The following is a 22,386-nucleotide window of genomic DNA, read 5'->3' as shown; positions in this document are numbered from 1 at the left end:
CGCGGCGCGCGTGGCGGCCTCGACGGCGGCGCTGCCCTGGCTGCGGCCCTTGCCGTTGCTGCTGTAGACGAGCGCCGTGTAGCGCGCGCCCGGCTGCAGGCCCTCCAGCAGGAAGTCGGGCCGGCCGCGGCTGGTCACGTTCGCCACCAGCCGGCGCTCCGCGTCCGCCAGCTCCAGCGTGAACTGCTGCGGCAGCCCGCCGTCGCTGCCGCGCGCGCACGTCACGCGCAGCGTGGTCGCGCCGCGGCCGCTCACCTCGCAGCTGTGTGGCGCGTCCGGCCGCCCTGCACACCGTGCACCTTCGTGAAAGCAGTCTCCACCTCCAGAGCCAGTACAGGCTTCAGATACGCCAATCTGAAACGCTCCTCATACCATCATAGCTCGCTAATGTGATGCTTCACGGCAACAATAGCGGGATTGCAGTGAAGACAGACGAATGGTTAACTGTCATCTTGCACAACGACAATCAGCCTTTCGGCCTTGATGCGAATCTTATCTTTATGTATGTATGTATTGAAGTGGTGACCACGAAACGACGAAGGATCTTCGTCCACGTCGTAGCCCTCAGTAGTACACAACCCCACAACAGGCTACAGCAGTCTACTCACCCCACCGCCGCCCCACACCGAACCCAGGGTTATAGTGCGGTTAGGCACTCAGTGCCCTCCCCCCCCCCCCCCAATAGTGTCCCTTTCCATATATTTGACATGAACAGTATGAATAACGACAAAATAACTATACATGCGTAATATTGAGTGAAGTTTAATGCCTAATTGTGATACAGACAAAGTGATGAAATAACTTTACAGACAATTTATCGATTCTGATAATAGGAAAAAGACGTTATTCTCCGTGAACATAAGACCATATGTGTAAACTAAATAACATAATATTTATTGTATTATAAAAGGACTGAAAGACAACGAACTTAGTCGTCTTCTGATGTTTTCTTATATCTTAGCTATTGTTTGAGTGCAGAACGTACGATTGTATTGCGATAGCTTTTGTCTTGCTCTAGTTTAATTACTAGAACATAATTGACATGTAAAAGAGTTACGAAAATAGAAGAAGTTAATCATTTTAAGAACCCACGCCATATTTGTTATAAAGCAAAAGTTTGTGGAGCTTTTTTTATTTTTTTTATTTTCTTTATTTTATTTTATTTTCTTTTTTTTTTTTTTTTTTTTTTTTGCAGCTGCTGCGGAGGTGGCAGCGATCATCTTTGACTGAGAAAGTTGGCGGCCATTACGCGGCACATTTAAACTTTTTATTTTCTCAGGAAATATGACGAAGCCGAAGCAAAAGAACCTATTTAAAAATACTATCAAAATTAACTAGCATCAAATCACAAGATTTATTTTATCATAAAGTGACTATTTTCAGTGATACAATTTATTATAAGTTAGGTGCCTCTTTGCCTAAATTTTATTACGCTAACGCATCTGATATTATTTGAAGGGAGGCTGTCACTCGCTTTCAATCTGAATTTAAAGTTTCATTAAGGAACCTGCAAATATAGTATTACTTATTTGTAATTGTTTCTTACGAGGTTTTATGAAAGACAGATTTACGAAATTGAACTTCACGGACTTAATAGAATCCACGTAAAACTTATTGAAGAAAGACACATTACACCCCCTACCCCCCCCCCCCACCCCCCCACCTAGGAATGTCTCATTCCAGACGAGTATACGAGTATAAATCCAATCCCTGCGTCGTAGACTAATTACAGTGTACGCTTACGTGGATACAGCGTTTGTGGAGCAATCGCCGCCATAGTATAACTGAGGCGGAATAAAAGGAACGAGCCTGCAGATGGAAAACCGCCTTCAAAACCATCCACAGGGTGGCCGGCACACCGAACTTTGACACTAATCCGCCGGACGGATTTGTGCCAGGGGCTGGCACGCCTTCCAACTGGAGAAGCAGTGGCTAGACCGTGCGGAATCTTAATTTGTCACATACACAGCTAGAAAAAAAATACCTTTAAGCATATGTAATTCATCAAAGATTTACTGTTGCAACAGCGCTTGTCGAGTGCATGAAAAGAGCACATACAGATCAATACCACAACCGGTGTGTAATTTTCAGGTTTCGAACCATTTTGAAACATCAATATCGGTACCTGATGTACGTCATCGAGCGGCAATGCAGACTCAGACTGGCATCGAGTCGAGTGTACAGATGGCGAATACAGTTCTGAGACACGTTACGCCACGCCTGCTCGAGATATTCACGTAGTTCTGCCAGCGTTGTTGGTTGATAAGTCACAGCAATTATTTCTCGTCCCATCATACACCAACAGCGATGGCCAGGAAAACTGCTGCACGTTTAGTAGTGCACGTTGAGTTTTATGGACGTTGTGTGAGTGATCATGGACACCTTCCTGTGGAACAACAGCAGAAGAGCGTGTCGCGCAACATTCTGCACGTACCGAGCGGCGGGTAACGTCCCCTAGAGATACACCAAAGATGAATTAGACTTACATCTTATCACACGCCAGATCATGAGGACGAATGCACTCTACAAGAGAACGGTCACCTTCGCTACGTCGTACCCGCAAACGACCATCACTTGCTTGCAGGCAGAATCTGGTTTCTTCACTGAACACCACAGCGCACCATCCATCTTCCAACTGATCCTCTGAACACGCTAGTCGGGACGTGTATGTCAGTGCTGTGGTGTGAGTGGAAGCTAGGCTACAGATGTGCGTGTCCGTGGTCCCACTGATAACAGCAGGTTCGCAACATTTCCTGTTGAAGCGTCTGAACTCACAAGATATCTTATCTGCATTGTGGTAGTTGTACGTTCTTCTATTCCTGCCCCGAGAATACGTCGATCCTGGCGGGCCTCTGTGCTGCGTGGACGTCCAGAAACTTGTTTACGGGTGTAAGCAAGTTCACGTAACCACTGATAGCAGCATCGTTGCACAGCTGGCGCAGAACGTCCAACTTGTGTAGTAGTTCTCCGAAACGACCATCACACAACTCGGAAGGCCAGAATCTTACCCCTCTCAAATTTGCACACTTGACTGCAAAAATCATGAGTGCGTCTCTTTGGCATGGTTGCGTATTTGCTTCGCACGTTTGTACCACACTTAGCCTTCTTGCTGTAAACATTCCCTATTAAAGGGCAGAAACAATTGTAGCTGTTGTAGCCCATGCCACTACGTAATCTTTGGTGGACAACGTTCAAATCACTATCAGTAAATCTACTAACACCCAGGTGGCATATGCCGTTATTACATCAATATCGACATCACCATTCCACGTATATTAATGTTTTTCGGCAGTGTACATACGTTACTCAAAATAATTACGGGAACATGAATTTAGGCATCTGCCTTTCTCTGGTGAGTATTTTTCGCTAAGATCCTCGTTCATTTACTTAAAAAGAACTGAAACGTCTCTCAAGTGTCGAAATAAACAAGAAACGATCATCGTCTTGGGTGGCTGTAATTTGACTCTGAGTGCTTCTATAACGTGTGTGTCTTCCGCAGTCTACCTACGTGAAATACACTCTGCTGTATCTGTTCACATTCATCAGTGAGAGATCATCGTTCTCGACGGGGCTGTATGGAACAGGGCGACCACAAACTCGTTTGTCGAGCATGCCCGACACTTACTCGACAAGGCTTAGGTAGGACTCACCACCGGATAATCCATTAATTCAATGTCCAGGGTTCGCAATTCATCCCTGGTGACGCCCGCCACATTATATGCCACAGCAACCATAAGGTCCAACTTCATCTGTTCAATGCACTACTTCACGGTAAGACGACTATGGACAACGACAAGGTCGTACAGCTGTTAACACTGAAGCCTCTCCACGCCATTACAGAACCTTGGCTGAAACTGACGATTTCCTAGACTACACGTTGCAGATAGAGCTCACACCGGCGTCTCCAGACACTAATCCGTCATCATCCATTTCAGTGCAAATCTGTATTCGTTCCACAAACCTTCAGGCGAACTGCCGTATGTTTGCAACTTCCTGCCACCATATTTCGGCACACAGTCTTCTGGCCATCTTCAGGTGATACTGACGAAATTCCCTAAGCTCTCGTATTTAAGGCCCCTCCGGCACATGCGCGGTGGATTCACTTGGCGTTGCACGTGCGCTACTTGAGCGCTTTCGATTCTGCTGCCCCGCGCGCCCTGCATGGTGAAAACTTGTCACATCGATATCAATTCGATTGTCTTCCCGAGGTTCCATCACATAACTACACCGGCTACCGCCGCCACGATTAATAAGAGACTCGTGGTCAGACAGTCGTATTTCCACGGATTCGTTGATATTAGAACTCCAAAAGTTAGACGTATGGGCCACAATTTTTGTCTCATTGTAATTAATAGCATGACCAGTGGAAATAAAGGGTTCGGCGATGGCATACTTAAAAGGCTGAAGAATCGAGTATGCCGCTGATGTTCTACAATGCGATCCTGCACGGTACGCGTCGTTTGACATATATAAGATTTTCCGCATTCACACGGAATCCTGTAAACACCTGCCTTGCGCAGCTCTATGCGAGTGCTCAGCTGACATTACAGTGCTGTTTGAGCGCACCCTCTCCTCTACATATTTTTTATTTAGCAACTAGTTTTGTGAGCAATCAGACGCTGTAGCCATGGGGAGTCCTTTGTCTCCCGTGGTGGCCAAGCCTTTTATGGAAGATTTTGAGGAGCGAGCGCTCGCCGCAGCCACTTTCAAACCAACAGTATTTTGGCGATACGTTGATGATACTTCTATAGTTTGGCCTCATGGTTTGGATTGTCTGCACGAGTTCCTACAATATCTGAACTCCATACACGAAAACGTAAGCATGTTGCCTGCCATTCTTAGACTATTGGTGCGACGTAAGAGCGATGGCACTCTTGGTCATTCGGTATATAGAAAGCCCACTCACATAGACCTTTACTTGCAAGCTTCTAGTTGCCACCATCCGGCACAAAAGATGGGTGTTTTGAAGACATTGATTCACCGAGCCCACGTCTTCTCTGACACCGGTAGTTTGCGAACGGAACTGGAGCACCTGCAGACGGTATTTCTGAAGAATGGGTATTCGTCCCTGCAAGTGGAGAGAGTGCTGCAGACCTGTAACCGACGGAGCAAAGAAGAGGACGAGGCCTTTAAAACGACTGCCTATTTACCATATTTTGGTAATATTTGAGCGCAAATAGGCAGAATGCTAAGAAGATGTAAAGTGAAAGCAATCGTTAGCCCTCCTGCAAAAATTTTGTCGTTGTTGGGATCTGTCAAAGACGACCTAGAGCTGGGCAAGGCAGGTGTTTACAGGATTCCCTGTGAATGCGGCAAATCTTATATAGGGCAAACGACGCTTACTGTGCAGGATTGCATTGTAGAACATCAGCGGCATACTCGACTTCTTCAGCCTTGTAAGTCTGCCATCATCGAACACTGTATTTCCACTGGTCATGTCATGAATAACAATGAGACAAAAATTGTGGCTCATACGTCTAAATTTTGGAGTTCTATTATTAGCGAATCCGTGGAAATACGACTGTCCCACAGTGACTCTCTTATTAATCGTGACGGCGTGGCATGGAATCCAATCGTCGAGGAACTTCTTGTCCTCCGCAGCCGGCGTAGTTCTGTGATGGAACCACGGGAAGACAATCGAATTGATATCCATGCGGCGAGTTTTCCCCACGAAGGGCGCGCGGGGCAGCTGAATCGAATGCACTCAAGTAGCGCACGTGCAAAGCCAATTGAATCCATCGCTCACATGCCGGAGGGGCCTTAAATACCCGAGCTCTGGCAGTTTTCGCCATGTATCACCTGAAGATGGTCAGAAGATTCTGTACCGAAATATTGTTGCAGGATGTGGCAAACATCCAACATCGCGCCCGAAATTTTGTGGAACAATATGTACGCCGGGAAAGTTTTAAATCTCACAAATTAGGATTCGTCTGTGAATAACGATTATCACCGGTAATGAAGTTCTCAGCTGACCGGGAAACGGCAGAAATGAAGGCTAATTGGGAGATGTTGTCGCACCAAGCGGGGTACTTGAACAGCACGTCCTGGTCGTAAGGTTCATCTCGTAACCTGTGTTGGGACACAGTGGCTAAAGTGGTCCTTCTCTTATCGTCTTGCACTGCTCTGGCGGTATCCGTACGACGGCGCAACGCAGAGATAGCCACATATCGGTCTCCACATCGGCGACCATGTCAAACTCAGCTTGTTTAGTGACCTGCCCCCCTGCAGCATGGGCACAATCTAAAGATAATAGATGGAGAGGCATTGGCATCTACATCAACACCATGCAAAGTCCATCCGTTTTGGCTCAAACAGACTGTCATTGGTACTTGCACAGCATTAAGATGTCGCCTTGAACATTCTTGTTTGAATACGTCCACATATGGCAATTGTATCCCACTAGAGAATGTAGGGACACCGCCAAACGCTTCTTCCTGAGCCGTCACCTGGAACTGCAGCGCATAATACAACAGATAGACGGCAAATGAATCTAGTTGTTTTACGCACTGAAAGCGTAGAACAAACCACGCAGTAATGCCACATGTACATACCGGACGTTGACACACGTGTTCCCCTAATTCTTTTGAGCAGCGTATATGGGCTTTTAGGACGTGAGGTTACTGTTACTTTGCCATGTTGTGAAACGGGTGATTCTGAAACCTTCACGACTGATATATGTTTATTCATAGCGATATAAAAGACACACAATATGATTTTACAATGCTTGCGATCTAAAATGGCCATCACTTGGAAACGATACCACATAGGTGGTCGCCATTTTTATTCACACACATTTTAAGTCTTTTACGGAAGTTAGCCGTCAATCTTCCAGGACTGGCACTGGAATTCGATTCACTTTATACTGAATTTCATCCTTCTGTTCCTGAATGGCATGTGGCCGATCACATCGGATCAGATGTTTCAAATGACCTCGAATGAAGAAATCACACGGTGAAAGGCCAGGGCGTCTTGGAGGCCAGGAGCGCCGCGCGGGATTAGCCGAGCGGTCTCAGGCGCTCCAGTCATGAACTGTGTGGCTGATCCCGGCGAGGTTCGAGTCCTCCCTCGGGCATGGGTGTGTGTGTTTGTTCTCAGGGTAATTTAGGTTAAATAGTGTGCAAGCTTAGGGACTGATGACCTTAGCAGTTAACTCCCATAAGGTTATTTCACACACACTTGGAGGCCAGGAAATGTCCTCCTCCTTGGAGATGGATGTTGTTCTATAGAGCGTTAATGGAATGCCGCGAGGTAATGCTTCTTGCTCTAAGAATGTGTTTGCAGTTAAAGGCAGTTCAGTAAGCTGTCGCTCTAGAAAATGGTTCAACATGTGAACACAGCCTTCTGTATTAACAGTAACAGCAAGAACATAAGGCCCTCTGAACCCAGACGATGACATGGCGCACAATGTGCGCCAATCACTTTCTCATTGTGAAGTGGTGTTACATGAAACAATTAAAGATTTTCAAATGGCCTGTATCTAATGTTAACAAAACCTGATACATAAATATTGTCCTCATCGCCCATGATCACTGTCGCACAGGTCGTGTTTGTCGTTCATGATTCCATTTCCCAGCAGAAGTGCAGTGTCTCTGGGTATTGCAGTTCGTTGTCCAATATTCACCATACACTGCTTACCCATTTGTCAAGTGAAATGTAGTTGAATTCGGCATCTCTTTTAGAACGACGACATTAGCAGCAGATATTATCATAGCCCTGAGGAAACGATGTTGCAACTGATATCTCTGCAGTTAAAACAGCTATGAAAAGAACCACTCATCATTTAGTGAGTAGTTTTTCACAATACATTTGGATGAAAACAAAATAACGATATATTAACTGCTCCCGGAAATATTATGTGGCGGACAGCTCAGCTAAATAGCTCCGTATGTGCTCTTTCCGCAGTTTGTTGATTAATGCCCGAAACTGGTGCTGTAGAAAAGTTTGAACAAAAAAAAGTATTACAAGCGACTTTTGTCGACATTTATGTGCCAAAAATGACTTCATTCATATACATCAAACTTGAACGGTACCCTAACTCCAAAGTTATCCATTGAGTAAGAATTGATGTGACGTCCGACTGAGCCTGATAAGAGAGGAGTGAGGATTTTTCATTTGGACAGACGCTTATTGATGTGTTAAGTAAGATGCTGCCCGTACCCGTAAATGAGCATTCTGGCCGAGACGTAAATCTCTCATTTACAGTGTTCTTAGGATACTAGAGACATTTTCCTGTTTCTTGGACGTATGGTTAAACCCCAGCGGTTGTGATGTCTAGCTTCAAGTTGGAAATATTCTGCTGCAACGCAATACGAGATGCAGTGGTCATAATTGGACTTGTGCAATGTAATTATTAATTTGTCAGAGCCAAAATTATTATGTTTTGCTAAAGACTCGTTTCATCTCCTCGTCCTCCACGAAATGGCCAAGAAGAAAAATTTCACGAAAACAGACATGCCTTTGATAGTATTCGGGGCCATTTCTTTCAGTATGGCGTGACTAAATATCGATATAATTTATCTTCTCACAGTTATTAACAAGACTTAAGCATAACTTCAAAATCATAGAGAAGCGACAATATACTATCTTCACATGAGTGTGTAAACAGAAGTAAATTATCAGAAAAACAATTATCTAGATAAAATTAACATATACAAATTGTGACGCGTTACGGTAAGTCCTAGACTTTTTCTGTTACAAATAGATGCAGATTACTTATGATATTTTGGTATTAAATCCAATACTTTAAATTATATATCTTCTTATGTTTCTGTGCGGGTATGAAGTCAACATGGTGCAAGAAAAAAGTGTGTTCACACTGAAAGAGATATATACTATGATTATTTTTCCTTCTTTTTATTAGGGAACACCGCCAAGCGTATTTACAGTGACGCGTCTAGTACAATAGGTTGTAACTCCCGTTCCTGCTCCAGTATCAATAATGGGTTGTTGCATTATAGTAATGATGATCAAGAGCGTCCTTGAAATCTAAATCGGTTCCGATAACTGTGAACACAATCCATTCCATGATCCTGGATGATCTTCGGATAACTGCTAAAAAGATAGCAGAGAGTCTGGGAAACCTACCGTACGTGTAGGTTATACTATCTATGAGATTTTGGACATTAGAAAGTTTCCTGGCAACGCGGACCGAGTGCATAAACGAGTGGTGGCTTCACAATCCATTTTGGTCCAATTTCACCATGGTACTGTGAGATTTTTGGATAGTATCGTCATCACAGTCAAACTCTTGGTACATGCTTATGATATAGAGACGAAAGAACAGTAGAGAGAACGGAGACACATTGATGCTCCACGCTCAAAAGGAAGTTCAAAACACAAAGATCACCAGACAAGTCGCTCGCATCCGTCACTCGGGATAAAAATAGAATCCTGTATACTGACTACTTATGATATTATAAAGCCTATACCGTGAAATTTTGTGTTGAACTTCTCGATAAACTGAAGCAAAAATCGGTTTACAGACACCGAAGAAAGCTGAGAAAAGGAACCTTGTTTGTCCCTCCCCTCCTATCCCCCCCCCCATCCACCGCCACCACACGGCCCCTCACAAGGTGTTATCAAGCAGCAAAGACCGACAGATCTTTACTTTGAAAACCTCAAAACTCCAACCTATTCACATGACTTGGTCTTGGTCCCTTAGGACTATTACCTGGTCCCCATGTGAAAAGACTATTTCTGAAGAGTGAGGAAGCCAGAACGGCGGCGGATGAGTGGTCTCCTACACAATCGATTGTTTATTTCTTTCTTTTTAGATGGGTTAATAAAATTAGAATAAATATGACGGAAATGTGTTGAGCTCATGGGGGAATATGTTGAGTAACAATTTTTTTAAAATTCGTAACAGCATTTATTGTTTTTAAAGTTAAGTACTAACCACCATCTCCTCGTAGCTCACTTTGCACTTTAATGCACAAATTTCGAATTTACGATGTATCGGACCAGAGTTTCCACTCACAGAAGTTATGATTTGAAGGGAGAACTCAACACATCGTTCGTAACGAGACGGAATCAGCACATGTAATGGTGGCTCTGAGTATACACCAAGATGTGAATAGGACGCTACTGTTTACAATATATATGTATATGTACATATAAACCCATGGACCATGTGAGAAATTTAACACGGTACATGGTCACTTAATAGAAGGATCTACAGTTGAAACACATTCGTAGGAACTACGTCAGTATGAGTATGTGAGTATCGTACTGAAGTCGGTGGCTACTTTTATCCAAACGCTGCAAGTGTCCCGCAAACGGCTCGTTTGCAGAACAATATATACCGGAAGATTTTCAGCTTTATCAGTTGTCCCTAGTTCTCTCTCTTCTCTCTCTCTCTCTCTTTCTGTGTGTGTCTCTCTGCCTGCGCGCGCGCGAGTGTATGTATGTGTGTGTGTGTGTGTGTGTGTGTGTGTGTGTGTGCGCGCAATTTGGTCGCAAAGATGAACTAGAATTATCATATGAACAATGGAAACGTCAAACTGCTGAGTTAAAACACATTCTGTGAGTACAAGCCAATGATGTAACAACGTTGCCGATGAGAGAGCCATTATGTTTCATAAATCTATATGAGATTGATATCGGCGATATAGTTGTGTAATTACGTTTATCTGCCCGACGACTCGAGAACGGAAATAATTCTTTTTCTCCCTAACACTCCCTACTCCAGCGACCTGTCGTAAACTACTGCAAGAAAATGAGGATTCTCTCTTCCATAATCACTCTAGAATTTACAAAGAAAAGAAAAGCCAAGATTTTGGTTCAAAGCGTAAATATTCCCCAAATAGAGAAAAGCTATTCAAGTGACTTGCAGGACTCACTATTCAGATATATTTGTTTATTATTGTCGGACCTAAAAGGAGGTTATTTTTATTAAGTGAAAAGTTGTAACTTAGTGAACTGTACGGGACTGTGCAGTAGAGATGGTATTTGGTGTACAGGAATGACAGATACTTAGCAAGTAACTTCACACCACGTACCTCTGTCAAAGTCTACAACATTGTATGTACGGAGTAATCCAAGTGAATGTAGAGACTTTCCAGGGGAGGATATCTGGCATTATTTCACTGCATAGTGGAAGCTAGGAGAGAGGCAGACATCGCTGCAGGCAAAAAGAGGCTCGGTACGCGTTTGACCTGAAGAAGAAAAACAGAGTGAATCTGAGTGCAGAGCTGGCAGATTTTGCCTCAGCGAGTCAGTGGAGGGAGCTTGTTAATGCGCACTGTTCGACGGCGACCGCGCCGTGTTTTCACAGTTCACGTTCATTAAGCGGTAATTGAATTGCGCTCTGTGGCAGAGGACGCGGCCTACGGCAGCGAAATTCGGAGGCGCAAAATCGCGCAGATGAGTTATATTCTGTCCAGATAATAGCTGGCACTGGGGGCGAAGCTCCGTAGGAACGTTGACCGCGCGCTAAGCATTAGCAGCTTCAGGCGAAAGCGAAATTTCTACATGTATTCCCGAAAACTACCAGAGGTGCTGACAACACTACTACTGCTAGTAAGTCGTTTTATTTTCACAAAGTTTCAGACAATACAGCGACTGGACACCCTACTGTAATAAACAAGAACAGACCAACACACAATACAACATTTACACATACAGTAGCATGCAAATGGATTTTACAAGCTCATATTTTACAATGCACTGAAAATGCTTAGCTGTACCCACTTTAACCTCCCAGTTGTAGGACTCTTCGCGGAATCTTGTTGCTTTGACTTTGAAAAACAATTGTAGGTCCACACTAGTTGATTGTCCGCCCCGATAGTTGAGTGGTCAGCGCGGCGGTCTGTTACGCCAAGGGTCCCGGCTTCGATTCCCGGCTGGGTCGGAGTTTTTCACCAGCCGTTAAGGCCGAGCGGTTCTAGGCGCTTCAGTCTGGAACCTCACTGCTGCTACGGTCGCAGGTTCGAATCCTGCCTTGGGCATGGGTGTGTGTGATGTCCTTAGGTTAGTTACGTTTAAGAAGTTGTAAGTCTAGGGGACTGATGACCTCAGATTTTACGTCCCATAGTGCTTAGAGCCATTTGAGCTGGAGATTTTCTCCGCTCAGGGACTCGGTGTTCTGTTGTCCTCATTATCATTCCATCATCACCAGTGGAAGGCAAGGGGAAACCACCACTGGAATCACTTCCCTAGACGCTCATGCGATGGACCTCTCTGACGAAGTTTCCCCCGTGACATGACTTGCCGTAAGGCAGAACACAAAGAAAAAAAAACCAGTTGAGAGCTCACATTTGTAGTAACAGCGTGTGTTATTTCTTTCTTCTCGACAGGAAACCTTTGTCTGAGTGTTAAATGGATATTTTACAAAGAAGCCGGCAAAAATAATTGCTCTTTGTGAATATGTATGTATGACTATAGGAGACGTTAGAAGGCACATGGGGACGAAAACAAAAAACCACCCACAGAACTGACAAAACTGTACAGAAATTAATAGAATCTGTCATCAGCAGACAAATAAGGACCTTGAGAGAGATTTATTGGCTGCTGCGGTAGAAACGGACTCTTCGACGGTGTGGTGTAGGTTTCTTGAATGCAGGCGGAAGGCATGAAACCAATAAAGAAGTAGTTGAAACTGAAACTTCCTAGCAGATTAAAACTGTGCGCCGGACCGATACTCGAACTCGGGACCTTTGCCTTTCGTAGGCTGTGAGGACGTGGCGTGAGTCATGCTTGGGTAGTTCAGTTCGTAGAGCACTTGCCCTCGAAAGGCCAAGGTCCTGAGTTTGCGTCTCAGTCCGGCACACAGTTTTAATCTCCCAGGAAGTTTCATGTCAGCGCACACTCCGCTGTAGAGTGAAAATTTCATGCTAGATAGAAGCAGTTGTTGACGCCCGCAGTGTAATAAAAAATGGTTGGCATGGGCCAAAACGTGATTTTGGACCTCCAGTGACTGAAAACTGATTTTCAGCGATAAGTTACATTTTATTGACAAACAAGCTCTTCACTTCCGTCGCAAGTTCTTCGGCCGACGTTTGTTATGATTTTTCTGACGTTCGGCCCGCAGGAGTAGCTCCTATTCTCAAAGCTTCACCCTTCACTGCGTAGCGGACTAGAGTCGAGCTAGTGACAGAAGTTTATATGTACCTAAGGGGCGATTGTCCAAGGGTTTTTCCGTAGTTCTCCCCTTGCTACATGCAATGGTCATTAACTGTAGCACGGGAATACAGAATCCGTTGACCTGGACGCTTTCCTCTATCTTGTTGAAACTGTTCTCATGTTTGTTTGCTTCTATAGCTTCTCTGAACAAGCCGGTATCATAACTCCTCTTTACAGCAAGAACTGCCAAGTCAGCGAATTTCATTGTGTAATCGGTCCACACAGCGCGTGCTCTGCCACAACCGATCTCTCCTCCTGCTCCCACTTGCTGTACTACTTATGTTCTGTGATCCTGGTGTTGGTTGATCGTCCAGTCTCTCGAACATAAACTTTTCCCATTCTTCAAAGTATTAGGTATGTTCCCGAAAGTGCAAGAGGATCTCTTTTCTCCTTTGCCTATCTGACACACTCCCTGTTCGAGGTTACAGAACAAGGGTTTCAGGCGGAGCACTCATGAGGCAGTGAGAGCTTATCATTTCAACAGAGTGTAAAATACCCCCATAAAAATATTTTGGGTTATTTTCTACTGCAAGTGGCACTGGGGCACTAGTCCCTGATTGCAGTATGATGAATTGACCAAATGTATGGAAATAGTTCAACACCGGATTATGCCTTCCTGAGGTACATTTCGGCATGTTGTGGTCCTATGTCACAGTCCTAAAGAATTCAAGGCGTTCAAGAGAGAAAGCGTTATTAATTTGCTTCAGTGCCTTTGTATTTCACCAAATTTGAATGTCATCGAAAATTTGTGGAACATTTTGAAAAGGAGTCTTGGGGAAATGACTGTTCGGAGGAAGAATGCATCTTAGTAAATGAAGTAAAAGTTTGCTTCCATGAGTACGAACTACGAAACATTTGCTTTAACCTGGTCGAATCTATGCCACAACGTGTTGAGAAGCTGATTAAAGCAAAATGAATGAACTTTAGTAATAAATATTCAGTAAGCTATTAAGTGTGTGCACAATTAAAATTTAAAAGTCTTGACGCAATTAATTTGCACACTACTATAGATAATACACATAAAATACATTTTAATTTTTCTCTAGGGAAATGGGTAATATTGTCCCAGCAATAAGTTAATACAATACTAGCCATTAAAATAGCTACACCAAGAAGAAATGCAGATGATAAACGGGTATTCATTGCACAAATATATTATTCTAGAAGTGACATGTGATTACATTTTCACGCAATTTGAGTGCATAGATAATGAGAAATCAGTACCCAGAGCAACCACCTCTGTCCATAATAACGGCCCTGATACACCTGGGCATTGAGTCAAACAGAGCTTGGATGGCGTGTACAGGAACAGCTCCCATGCAGCTTCAACACGATACCACAGTTCATCAAGAGAAGTGACTGGCGTATTGTAAAGAGCGAGTTGCTCGGCCACCATTGACCAGACGTTTTCAACTGGTGAGAGATCTGGAGAATGTGCTGGCCAGGGCAGCAGTCGAACATATTCTGCACCCAGAAAGGCCCGTACAGGACCTGCAATATGCGGTCGTGCATTATCCTGCTGAAATGTAGGGTTTCGCAGAGATCGAATGAAGGGGAGAGCCATGGGTCGTAATACATCTGAAATGTATCGTGTTCAAAGTGCCATGACCGAGACGTGTAACCAATGGCACCCGATACCATCACGCCGGGTGATACGCCAGTATGGCGATGACGAATATACGCTACCAATGTGCGTTCACCGCGATGTCGCCAAACACGGATGCGACCATCATGATTCTGTAAACAGAACCTACATTCATTACGACGTTTTGCCATTCGTGCACACAAGTTCGTCGCTGAATGCACCATCGCAGGCGCTCCTGCCTGTGATGCAGCGTAAAGGGTAACCGCAGCCATAATCTCCGAGCTGATAGTCCATGTTGCTGCAGACGTCATCCAAATATTCGTGCAGATGGTTATTGTCTTGCAATCGTCCCCATCTGTTGACTCAGGGATCGAGACGTGGCTGCACGATCCGTTACAGCCATGCGGATAAGATGCCTGTCATCTCGACTGGTAGTGATACGAGGCCGTTGGGATCCAGCACGGCGTTCCTTATTACCCTCCTGAACCATTCGATTCCATATTCTGCTAACAGTCATTGGATCTCGACCAACGCGAGCAGATATGTCGCGATACGATAAACCGCAATCGCGATAGGCTACAATCCGACCTTTATCAAAGTCGGAAAGTGATGGTACCCATTTATGCACCTTACACGAGGCATCACAACAACGTTTTACCTGGCAACGCCGATCAACTGCTGTTTGTGTATGAGAAATCGGTTGGAAAGTTTCCTCATGTCAGCAAGTTGTAGGTGTCACAACCGGCGCCAGCCTTGTGTGAATGCTGTGAAAAGCTAATCATTTGCATATCACAGCATGTTCTTCCTGTTGGTTAAATTTCGCTTCTGTAGCACGTCATCTTCGTGGTGTAGCAGTTTGAATGGCCAGTAGTGTTGATTGCCGTCCCCCTGTCCAACCATAATTCAGGAGGTCACCTTTAGTCATGAGACGAATGCGGGGACAGGATATCCTCTCCTAAACATTCTCAACATTCAATCCTTCACCTCACTGCCAGCGTGCTGTAATATTGTGCCGAAGTGAACTATGTTATGCAAAAAATCGACCAGCTGTCATGAAAGAACACCTCCCCCTCCCCCTTCTCCCAGGAACGTGTCACACCAGACGAGTCTGACCCCAATGTTTGCATGATGTACGCGCACGTGGAGAGTGTTTGTGTAGCAGTCGTCGTCATTGTGTAGCAGAGGAGAAATAAGGGAAACCAGCCCGCGCTCTACGAGACAGATGGAAAACCGCCTCAAAAACCATGCACAGACTGGCCGGCACACCGGACCTCGACAGTAATGAGCCGGGCGGATTCGTGCCGAGGACCGGCACGCCATCCCGCCCGGAACGCAGTGCGTTAGACGGCAGGGCTAATCAAGCGGGCTGCAACTAAGTATGAAATAACAATTAAATCAATAGTATTAGCTGCTGACGGACGTTGATGTACATCAACGGGAACAGTTGAAAATGTGTGACCCGACTGGGACTCGAACGAGTGTTCTCCTGTTTACATGGCAGACGCTCTATCCACCTGAGCCACCGAGGGCACAGAGCATAGTGCGACTGCAGGGATTTATCGCCCGCACTCCCTGTGAGACCCACATTCTCAGCTTATAGTCCACACACCACATTCGTAGTGCCCCTGCCGTTATACACATTATTCGCGGCAGAAAATCCACCCAGCCCCGTAAGAGTTCAGGCAAATCGTGTGCATCCGCACTGAAGAAGGTCATCAGCTGAAAGAACAGATGCTATCTTCATATCGTTGAAGCTAATCGAACGGTGACCTTCTTCAGTGCGGTGCACACGACTTGCCTGAACTCTTACAGGACGATTGTCTGCCGCAAGTAATGGGTATAATGGCAGGGGCGCTACGAATGTAGTGTTTGGACTATAAGTTGAGAAGTGGGTCTCACGGGCAGCGTGCCAACGATAAATCCTTGCAGTTGCACTATCCTCTGTGCCCTCGGAGGCTCAGATGGATAGAGCATGTAAGCAGGAGATCCCGGGTTCGAGTACCGGTCGGGGCACCCATTTTCAACAGTCCCCGTTGATGTATATCAGTGTCCTTCAGCAGCTAATGGTATTGATTTAATGGTAATTTCATTCTAGAGAGCTGCACGGTCACCAATGGCATCTGTTGTTTTGGACATGTCCGAAAGAACAGATGCCATCTTCATACAAGTGAGTATAGTGACTGCCTGACGCAGCAACGAGTGAGAGATTCCTACGTTGATATGTCCTCAAGAGGTTCCGTGCGTCACTGCCGCTGGATACCTACCTTATAGTGCAGCACCGCTCACTCGTTATACATCGCTTACGGTGATAGCATCATCTTACACCAGATCCAGCAAAACCAGTTGTATTAGAGGCTATACTGTCTACCAAAGTTTGTTGTCAACTGTGCATCGGGATGTGCCTAACATTAAATATCGAACCAAGTGATAATTTTCACTGATCACCGACAGCAACACACACACAGTGGCTTCCTGTGAACCTGGGTTGTTTCCAAGTTAAGTACTGTATCTTGTTCTAGTTTCAGTAAGGAGATCTAATATTTTGTTGGGATTTAGACACATGAGAATGAAAGACCTCAGCAGTTCCTCCAACATCTGAACTTTCAGCATCCTAGTATCAAATTGACCATGGGGGGGAGGGGGGGGGAGGGCAATAATGGGGAACTCCCCTTTATGGACGTCAGTCAAGAGGGCACTATACGCCACAGTGCGTATAAGAAAGCCTTCCATACTGGTTTGTATGTCCCCGCTGACAATTACCGTCATTCTTCGCAGCGTGACGGAGTCCTACATACAATGGTACACCGGGCCCTAGCAATGCCGGACAAAGACGACTATCAAGGTACCTTGATCACCTTAAGCACGTTTCTGGGAGGAACGGATACGACGAGAGAGACATCCGACCTTGCTCTCATGCAGAAAGTACATGTCTAGCAAACCAAAAACGACGAGGGGGTGAAGACAATAGCGTATCTGTCGTACGCCGGCAAAGTATCCACAAAGTCCTAGCTCGATCTAACACTAAATGCATTTACCGTCGACCTATGAACATTCGTGTCCTGATGCATACAGTGAAAGATGACTTGAGGCTCTGTAAATCAGATATTGGTCCCATTCCATATAAATGCCGTAAGGCGTACAACAGAGAGACTGTACGGGCGCACGAACAATGATGCAAGGAACGCGGGAGACACACCGAACTTTAACAACCAACAAAATCTGCGGTTACAGAGCACTCGACGGATACGGGCAGAAGACTCTATGAAGTATGAAGAAAAGGAGGTGCTAAGATAAATATGTTTTGGCACTATGTTCTGAAGGATGCAACAGGAATACGAGTGATTGATGGCTGATCAACAGAGGAAATGGCTTAATTCTCAGCAAAGCGCGGGGCCCAGCTCTCAGACAACTAAATTCACAGCTCACGCAGAGTGCGATTTCTCCGTTCGAAGCAGGCCACAAAAGTACTGACAGATCAGAGTTCAAGCCCAGCATCTGTCGGCGCCGTGCCCCATCCCCTCGCCACTCCACACAACACTGCTTGCGAGCGGCAGTGAAGAAAGGCTGTAAGAATATAAAGGCGGTGGCAGGTAACAAAGACTCTCGTTCTACAGGTAACACCCAAGGATGACTATCAGGTACGCTGTCAAAATATCGTGTTTCCAAACGACTACACGCGGTTGGACGCCCGACAACATTCAGACATTCTACAGTACCCGTTGTGTTACTGTCTGTTCCGACGAAGGTTTACTGGGGGGATTCGCATGCTTAGCTTGCGAGTGCTGGGACAGGACATCCAATTTCAAGTATGTTCAATAATTGAAGGCACGTCTCTCCACTGCCAGCGTACAGAGCTCGCTATATCAAAAGAAATTGTTTTGTTGACCTATAAATTCTTCTTTAATCCGCCAATATCAATGTTATTATTAACTCCACAATTATTAACATTATTATTAATAGATAACTATTACTTTTATTATTATTAGTGGTGGCACCTGTAGCAGTACACTTAGTGCCAGAATTAACTTGGTTAGTTCATTTGTCACCACAATTTACCCACACTGCGACTGTAGACACTTAGATAATTTTAATACTGGTTGTCATACTGAGCCGGCCGCCATGGCCGAGCGGTTTTAGGCGCTTCAGTCCGGAACCGCGCGTCTGCTACGGTCGCAGGTTCGAATACTGCCTCGGGCATGGATGTGTGTGAGGTTAGTTAGGTTTAAGTAGTTTCTAAGTCTAGGGGACTGATGACCTCAGATGTTAAGTCCTATAGTGCTTTGAGCCATTTGAACCATTTGTGTCATAATGAAATAGTTTTTTTCCCAGGCAACTATGGTGTAATAAATACTGTATGTGTGAAAACTTGGGCTGATGTAAGAGAGGGCCTGATAGCTCTAATGACATTGGGTTAGATAAATAATGAAATAATAAATACAGTGCGATTTCGCCGAAAAGAACAAAATTCTACAATAGCCCTCCATCACTTGAACCTGAACATAGTGAATGAAGGATGTAAAAAAAATTGCATCTCCTGGAAGTAATCGACATCACTCCGTTATTTTTTTTAGTCATCTTTCTTCTGATTGGTTTGATCGCTCCCCCACTGAATTCCTCTCCTGCGCCAACCTCTCCATCCCAGAGTAGCGCCTGTAAACTACGCATTATTTGTTTGATACATTCCAGTCTTCCCCTGTAGTTGTTACCCTCTACTGCTTCCTCTAGCACTGCTGAGGTTATTCACTGATGTCGTAACACAGAGGCTATCATCCTGTCTCTCCAGTTGTCATTGTTTCCCGCACGTTGCTTTTTTCGACGATTCTGCGGAGAACCTCCTCAGTCTTTATTTTATCAGTCCACATGAATTTCAACATTACTCTGTAGCATCATATCTCAAACGCTTTAGTTGTCTTCTGTTCCGAATTTACCACAGTCCAAGACATACTACCATAAAATTCTTTGCTCCAAATATACATTCTGAGGATTTTCTTCCTCAGATTACGGCTGACACCAAACACTTCTGTCGGCCAGTAATTCCATTTTACCACTGCTAGCCGGCTTTATATGTCCTTCTCACTGATTCCGCCGTGGGTTGTTTTGCTTCCAAGGTGGCACAATTCCATAACTTTCTCGTCATTTTCACGTCCGCTATTTCTCATTACCTTTGCCTTTTTCCGGTTTATCTGAATCCTTATACTGTACTCAATAGAGCACGCCATCCAAAAATTATGTAATCCTTCTTCGCATTCACTGAGGATTTCAGTGTCATCAGAGATTCTTAATATTGATATGCTTTCACCCTGAATTTTAATACCACTCTTGAATCTATCTTTCATTTCCGTCAGTGCTTACTCCGTATGTAGGTTGAACAGCAAGGGAAAAAGACTCCGTACTTCTCTTACATCTACAGGGTGTTACAAAAAGGTACGGCCAAACTTTCAGGAAACATTCCTCACACACAAATAAAGAAAAGATGTTTGTGGACATGTGTCTTGAAACGCTTAATTTCCATGTTAGAGCTCATTTTAGTTTCGTCAGTATGTACTGTACTTCCTCGATTCACCGCCAGTTGGCCCAATTGAAGGAAGGTAATGTTGACTTCGGTGCTTGTGTTGACATGCGTCTCATTGCTCTACAGTACTAGCATCAAGCACATCAGTATGTAGCATCAACAGGTTAGTGTTCATGCCGAACGTGGTTTTGCAGTCAGTGCAACGTTTACAAATGCGGAGTTGGCAGATGCCCATTTGATGTATGGATTAGCACGGGGCAATAGCTGTGGCGCGGTACGTTTGTATCGAGACAGATTTCCAGAACGAAGGTGTCCTGACAGGAAGACGTTCGAAGCAATTGATCGGCGTCTTAGGGAGCACGGAACATTCCAGCCTATGACTCGCGACTGGGGAATACCTAGAACGACGAGGACACCTGCAATGGACGAGGCAATTCTTCTTGTAGTTGACGATAACCCTAATGTCAGCGTCAGAGAAGTTGCTGCTGTACAAGGTAACATTGACAACGTCACTGTGTGGAGAGTGCTACGGAGAACCTGTTGTTTCCGTATCATGTACAGCGTGTGCAGGCAGTATCAGCAGCTGATTCGCCTCCACGGGTACACTTCTGCGAATGGTCCATCCAACAATGTGTCACTCCTCATTTCAGTGCAAATGTTCTCTTTACGGATGAGGCTTCATTCCAACCTGATCAAATTGTAAATTTTCACAATCAACATGTGTGGGATGACGAGAATCCGCACGCAGTTGTGCAATCACGTCATCAACACATATTTTCTGTGAACGTTTGGGCAGGCATTGTTGGTGATGTCTTGATTGGGCCCCATGTTCTTCCACCAACGCTCAATGGAGCACGTTATCATGATTTCATACGGGATACTCTACCTGTGCTGCTAGAACATGTGCCTTTACAAGTACGACACAACATGTGGTTCATGCACGATGGAGCTCCTGCACATTTCAGTCTTAGTGTTCGTACGCTTCTCAACAACAGATTCGGTGACGGATGGATTGGTAGAGGCGGACCAATTCCATGGCCTCCACGCTCTCCTGACCTCAACCCTCTTGACTTTCATTTATGGGGGCATTTGAAAGCTCTTGGCTACGCAACCCCGGTACCAAATGTAGAGACTCTTCGCGCTCGTATTGTGGACGGCTGTGATACAATACGCCATTCTCCAGGGCTGCATCAGCGCATCAGGGATTCCATGCGACGGAGGGTGGATGCATGTATCCTCGCTAACGGAGGACATTTTGAACATTTCCTGTAACAAAGTGTTTGAAGTCACGCTGGTACGTTATGTTGCTGTGTGTTTCCATTCCATGATTAATGTGATTTGAAGAGAAGTAATAAAATGAGCTCTAACATGCAAAGTAATCGTTTCCAGACACGTGTCCACATAAAATATTTTCTTTCTTTGTGTGTGAGGAATGTTTCCGGCCGTACTTTTTTGTAACACCCTGTGTAGATTTGCATCTACACACTGTTTAAAACGAGCACCTTGTTTCTGGTCTTTCAGTCTTATTGTTTCATCGCGGTTCCTCTATATCGTATTTTACCAGTTTTTCCCCATAGCTTGCTTCTATTTTTATCAGAAATGGGATACCTTGCATCATCTTACAGTGTCGAACGCCTTCTCTATGACGACAAATTCTATGAGCGTGTCCTGATTTTTCTTTAGTCTTGCTTCTTTCAACAAGCACAACGTGAGTGCTGTCACTCTTTCTTAAAGCCACACTGATCTTCATCTCACTTTATTTTCTTTTCTATTTTGCCCTACATTATTCCGTGTCAGCAGCTTGGACGTAGTACTGTTAAGCTCATTGTGCGATATTTTAACACTTATTTGCCCTTGCTATCTTTGAAATTATCTGGGCGATATTTTTTCTAAGGTCTTTTAGTTTTACGTGGCTACTTGAATAGTCGTTTCGTTTCCAGTTCACACAGTAATTTTAGAAACTCCGAGCGAATGTTATCAGTCCCTTCTGCCTCAGGTCCCCAAGTCTTCTTGAGATCTTCTAAACTCTGACTCTCATATTTGATCCCCTACACCACCCACTTTGATTATAATTTATCAATCGCTGATTATAATTTATCAATCGCATCAGGCACGTTTTCTCCCACATCGAGGCCTTCAGTGTACTCTTTGCAGCTATTCGCTCTCTCCT

At 44.8% G+C, this 22,386-nt stretch overlaps 1 protein-coding gene across 1 annotated transcript in view; it reads right to left on the bottom strand.

Moving 5' to 3' along the window:
• Positions 1 to 24: 24 nt before the first annotated feature.
• The window catches only part of LOC126170162 (hemicentin-1-like), a gene marked incomplete at its 3' end in the record, with an annotated part of 232,868 nt that continues 210,506 nt past the window's right edge, over positions 25 to 22,386 (bottom strand). The window contains exon 9 of the mRNA XM_049920703.1: positions 25 to 284. Coding sequence (XP_049776660.1) covers positions 25 to 284 — 260 coding nt within the window. The remainder of the gene's footprint in view (positions 285 to 22,386) is intronic.

The sequence above is a fragment of the Schistocerca cancellata genome, chromosome 1 (genome assembly GCF_023864275.1).
Source record: "Schistocerca cancellata isolate TAMUIC-IGC-003103 chromosome 1, iqSchCanc2.1, whole genome shotgun sequence".
Taxonomy (NCBI): domain Eukaryota; kingdom Metazoa; phylum Arthropoda; class Insecta; order Orthoptera; family Acrididae; genus Schistocerca; species Schistocerca cancellata.
Note: the sequence above shows the minus strand (reverse complement) of the source record. Positions and strands in the feature narration are given on the sequence as shown.